We start from the raw sequence: 5,964 nt of genomic DNA, 5'->3' as shown, positions 1-5,964 counted from the left end.
AGTAAGCTGAGAAAGAGCAGAAAATAAAAAAGCAGATGGTGACAACTTCTACAAAATAATTTTTTAAGAGCACATACATTTAAGTCCTTACTTTGTTACTCAAACTTTTTGGGTCACTGTCAGTGAACATTTCTCGCAGCCCATAAGATACCTTTACTGAAAGGACTGTAAAGGTGATAGCATTTAGTGACCCAAACATAACAAACACAGTTCATGGATCCACCATTTGGCGAAAGTCATCTTGGGAAAAGGAACATGCACAGGATATTATCTTTACTGCATGACACCCTAGATATTTTACAACTTCCACAGAACAGCTCATTCCTTAAGCCCCAGAAATGCCAGAGAACAGTCACTTCAAATTATTTTTACAGCTGGAAATCAGCTTTTTTTTTTTTTTTTTTTTCAGAATTTAAAATAGCTGTAGGTAAACAGAATTAGCAACATTTGTTCAGAACAAAGAAGCACATTCTGTTCCCTCTGCCCCCTCCCCAAAACACAGACAAAATGCAGTTACTTTTCTCATCACAGCTCCCAGGCCAAGGACACTGAAGCTTTGTAGACTGCAAATTCCTCCACGCACATGACGCACAGTTATACAATTGAGCAGAGGATTTACCAAGTGCTGAGAGATTTTACTCAACATGCACTTTTCCCATGTACATTAAGAAGAAGTTTAAGGTATTATGCTGCACTTAAGGTTATACAATTTTAATGACAACAAAATCAATAACATATCAGAAAAAAGAGAAACAGATACTGTCCGAGATTTTTTAAGAGATCGGTTGAGATAAGACATCCAGGAAGAACTGACACTGGACAAAAAATTTCTAAAAATCCTTTAAAGTTGTCGGACTTTTTTATCAGTGCTTTTAATATTGACGTCCAGTGTCTCTACTTTTTTTGTTAGCCGATCCAGCATATCATCTTGCTCATCTATTTCTGTCTGCAGGCCAAGAGCTAGGTTTTTCAGACGACTCAACCCAGAAGACATCTCATCTGTCAACAAAGAGAGGGAGCATAAGGAATCAAAGCAGTATAAAGCATCCTGTTGAAATGGACACTGTCAGGATTCCTTCTTCTTGAAAACCCTGGGTTTAGAATATGTTAGTTACAACTCCTCAAGTCTGAGTGTTCTTCTCCAATAGTGGAAGCACCAACACTTTAACACTTCTACCAGATTACTACCAGAAATACACACTTCCTTCTTTTTTCCATTTCATGTTAACTACAAATGCTTAAAACCAAATTGGGTCTTTATAAAAATACATACCTTGTAATGTAGTTTTTACTTTTTTAAAAAATCGTATGTTATAGACAATTGGGTACATCTTTTCTCAGCTCAGCATACACAATATGCTCACTACCTCAATTGTTTTTCTTTAAACTTCATGCAGAGATATTGTCAATACACTGAACATTTGAGCAGTTATTTAACACAGATGGAAAAATCCCATTTCCAGATTGTCTAATTTGGCTACAGGAAAACTACTTTATTGCATGATTGACTGGTATAAATGCTTCTAAGGCCAGTAAGTTTCGCACAGCTTAGGAGTAGAACAAATGCGCTTCCACTAACTCTTATGCTTGACTGTTTCTCTTGATCTATTCCTTTCTGCTTTCCTTCCAATCTCTTCTTTCTAGGTCAGCTAAACGGTGACATGTAAGCAAACAGGCACTTTGTATATATGCTACAGAACAAAGGGAGAGAAAGTCAGCTGAATGTTTTGGGAAGTAATAAAAGAAATGCAGCACATTCACAAATTAAATATTCACTGTCTTTGGACCATTCTATTTTCTGCAAAACATGTTTAATTCAAAAGCTGCACACAGCTGTAAATTCTTTGGGTCCAAGCTGATGCACAATTTAATATCTGAGTTTAACTGTCAGTTAGGTAATCTAAATGCATCTTTCAATCTAAGTGGTAAGCTTCAGAAAAAGAGGAAGTATTCATACTGGTAGAATCTGGATGTCAATTTGAAGCAGTATTTCCTTATTAATACTAGTAGTACTTGCTTAGTAAGATTTTTCAGAATGGATGAACAAGCCTGCTTGTCCCAGTGGTATTTCAGTCAACTTGGAGGATGACTCAAAGAAACATGTTAATATACTGAATGCAAGTGTTACAGGATACTTCAGCACAATTTCATCATTCAAATGACAGAGATTTGCTAGCATATTCACATTTGGTAAGAGTGTTTTTCTTATTGTCAATATAAAATAAAACTCATGCTTTTGGTGTGTCTTTTTACCCCCTGGTCTCTTTGCTCATCGACAGTTCAAAGTCTATTTCTAAAGCACAAGTGTGGTGCAGAAGAGTTAAGCATTGATGGCAATAGTGTATCAGTTTCCACAGTAGATTTATACTATCCCAGGCATCCCAGCCAATTTGTTTCTAGCTGGTTTCACATGAAATGCATTTCTAACTCAGATTTGTTATCAATATTTGCAAGTAGTTTACCCATAGACATTCCACAACATTCTGCCATTCAAATAATGTATCTTTCAATCAAACTTTGGATTTTGCCATGTCAATAGGTTTTAAATGTAGAGTATAAGCAAATGATTTTTTTTAATTACCAAATTTCACATGTGAACTAAACAAAAAGGTGTTTGTTGGCAATATATTACTTAGTAATTTTCTCTGGCTTCAGAACCAAAAATTTAAAATTGTATTACATCAAACAGCTTCAATTTTGTCACTCACCTAAGTTGTTATCAATTTTCTGGTGGTAAGCTCGCAGGTGTTGGTTCTTTGGATAGGAATCCCTTTGCACTGAAGAAACTAAATCTGCTTTGCTGAAATCACTGTCTGTTAAGAGTATAAAACACAGAATATTAAATAATAAAAAAGCTAGCAAGAAGAGGCTTTGAAGTTTTAGAAAGACTATTAAAAATTAGTCGGACCACAGTTTAGTCACATAAACTGTTAGAAGGAGCATGAGAAATAGTCCCACACCACTATCTATAGGGCACCCCTGAAGATGAACTAAGCTACCACAATTCTCTTTTGGGCTGCCTTTTGTAGTTCTACTGGGTGGTTAAGAGAAAAACAGCCACCCAGCCAACAAAGAAGGTAGGTTGGTAACTTCTACCAGCAGGTAGTGTTCCCCCAGGTCAAGCCACCAGAGAGTTATTTCTGCCCTCTATTGGACAGACTTTTATATTATGGAGATTAATGTTACCAAAAAGCATCTCTCTAATTACAGAACTATAACTAAAAAGACACCTTGTTGCTTTCTCGCTTTTACTAAACTAAATAATTGCACCTCACTTTAAAGAGGAACAGTTACTGTGTACATAAAAGTCATCACAGAAGTTAATGCGCTGTGAGAATGAGGAACAAGACCAAACCCTGTATGCTTCCTAGTGTGAATCAAGTAATGACTTCAGCATGAATGGTTATAGTCCATGTTTGGAATAAAAAGGAAAACATATCTGAAATCCATGACAAATGATGGTTAAAAATGAATGTGTAAGTTAACATTGTGGCAAACACAGGACAATGCTGCCTGCACATTGTGTGCGTTCTCGGCTATAGTATCCTCTGAGCAAATACAAGCACTGGATGCTCTTAAAGCCTTTATATACCATCAATTCCCTGCAGGAAGGGCTAGTTAAAATCTGCATCCAAGTAAAAACATTAATGCTTTCAGTACAGGTATAAAGAGTTTTAGGGGAAACAGTTCCCTAGAATTCAAAGCCAAGAAGGCTGGGGTACAAATCTCCAAACGTTAGGCAGCAACATAAACCAGCAGCTGGGCAGGCTGAAAGGTCTCTGCCTTCACCACCGTGCAAGTTTGCCCCACGTTGACGACAGACATTCAGTGTAAAATAAAGTTCACAAACCTGAGTTATCTAGTTTCCTTAAATTTGGATGACTTTCCTGGTATTTTGACTCTTGTTCTTTACTAGACATCATTGCTTCTTTTAATCTAGTAATAAAGAGAACAGAAAGAAAACATTCCTATGGAGCACAGGCCCCATTTTGAATCTGTTACACAAGAACAGGTATTAGATTTATACAAGAAGAGCAAATCGGTTAGACCTGATCCAAAATGTTACTTTAAAATGAACTATTAGCATTTGTCTTCAGTGAAAGCAGAACTAGTCGTTTTAATGCTGAAAATAGCATATGGAAATTGTGATATAAAAACCAAAACTGTATCTTGGATGCAACATAATCCTTTCCTCTAGTGGAGGATGGGGGAGGAAGGGAAGGAGGAAATCAATCCATGCAGCATTATCAGGCTTTACATGAATTCCTCAGCTGAAGAGAGACAAGTACTGTAAGACACAGTAATTTTATACCAATTAATTCTTATTTACAGCTTTTAATAGGTGCTAGAGAAATACACATAATATTTAACTGGAAGCATGTTAATGCTGCAAATCATGATTTCCTGATAAGACTGAAGTAAGTATGATTATTCAAAAGACACTGCAGAATTTTGTGTAATTGTTTAAATCATTTTCCCACAAAGTTATTCTTACCACTACAGATATAAATACAAGTAAAAATATTTTTTGTCAGTTTTGGGTAAAAGGGAGCTAGACACCATCTCAGGAGTTTACTTGACAGAATCAACAGATCTTTAAGTTCTGATGCTCTTGTGACATTTTAGAGGTGCTGTGGGAAATAAGTTGAAAGTAAAACGTTTATTTTACTTACCTACTGTTAGCATAATATTCAGGGGTTCCATTCTGCTCTGGCTTGCTCTCTGGAGGTTTGGCTTTGAAGTAGTTTACCAAGCCCCCCCAAACACTTTTAATGCTGTTTATGTGCCTTTGACTCGTCTTCAAGTCCTGGTCCATTTTATCGACCATCTGTTCTGTGCGCTTCAGCGCCTCTCCTTGACGCACCAGCTCCTAACAGACATGGACAGAAAGAGAGAAGCTAGTAAAGCTAAGACAAACTGAAATATCAAACATTTAGCAGACACTCTAAAGAAAAATAACAGTTCCTTCACCTGTGTACATTATTTCTAAAGGCATACAGCTTTTTCACCCACTCCTCTTCCTCCAGGGCATTTCAATCAAGAGTTGTTAGTCAGACATAGCACTGACCAGCTATAAAATCCTCATCTCTATGCAATGGCAGGTCCCCGACACCTGCTACAAACAGCATCCAGCAATTTTCTGTATTGGCCTTTTGTCAGCTTGACGTTTATATCTCTTCTTGATGGAACAAGCACGGCACCAGATGGGCGATGTAGTGAAAATGCAAAGGTTTATAGCATGGAAATGAGCAAGCAGAACTATTTCTAGTTGTGAATGACACCTTCATTGGGAAGGAATACTATTTTCACATTACTGGGGTATTCCTGATAATTTAGAAACAGACTAACCAAAGGAAATAAAGACAAATATATTTTCTTCATACTATGGGAATAAGAATTTAACTAACAGTGCAGGATTTAGAAATTATTATATGTAAAATTATTTTATTTTCTAATTCAGTAGCACAAACACTCTTCCAAAGTAATCCAAAGATTACAGAATCCTGCAGCTAACACTAGTGCAAAGCAGAGAACTTGTGTTCATTTTCCCCTTAAACTCTGGGAAATTCTAGTTGAATATGGGGTTTTTTTTCCCCCCTCAATAAAGTAGCAAACACAGACAAGTCAAATTTTACCATGAACTGTGTTTTAAGCCTAAATTCTCGATTCCTTATTTGTGCTTTTCTAGTCAAACAAATCATTAGTTTACAAGTTCACAGAAGTGCCTCTGAGAACCCTCTTCAGCATGAGCACCTATGGCAGCTTGGGAACCCTCTTGGGTTAATTTAGGCAACCGCATTACTAATGCTGAAGGAAACATCCCATTAGCAGGTGACACAACGGACAGGACCTTTATGAGCGATGTCTCCAAGTATAAACTGTTCTGAAACAAGGCCAGAAGAATGAAGGAAATGATTAATCGGGATGAGGCGAGCACACTGCCAACAACTCACAGGGCAGACT

At 37.0% G+C, this 5,964-nt stretch overlaps 1 protein-coding gene across 1 annotated transcript; it reads right to left on the bottom strand.

The window, feature by feature from the left end:
• Positions 1-841: 841 nt before the first annotated feature.
• SNAP29 (synaptosome associated protein 29) lies at positions 842-4,840 on the bottom strand. Its single transcript, XM_010174230.1, has 4 exons — positions 4,674-4,840; positions 3,851-3,936; positions 2,709-2,792; positions 842-999 (listed from the first exon to the last, which is right to left on the bottom strand). Exons 1-4 carry the CDS (start codon positions 4,826-4,828, stop codon positions 842-844), a joined length of 483 nt encoding a protein of 160 aa, XP_010172532.1. The 5' UTR covers positions 4,829-4,840.
• Between the last annotated feature and the right edge of the window lie 1,124 nt (positions 4,841-5,964).

The sequence above is a fragment of the Antrostomus carolinensis genome, unplaced genomic scaffold, assembly GCF_000700745.2.
Source record: "Antrostomus carolinensis isolate BGI_N321 unplaced genomic scaffold, ASM70074v2 scaffold44968, whole genome shotgun sequence".
In the NCBI taxonomy this organism is placed as follows: Eukaryota; Metazoa; Chordata; class Aves; order Caprimulgiformes; family Caprimulgidae; genus Antrostomus; species Antrostomus carolinensis.
The sequence above is the reverse complement of the archived record's forward strand: the minus strand, read 5'-3'. Positions and strand labels throughout refer to the sequence as shown.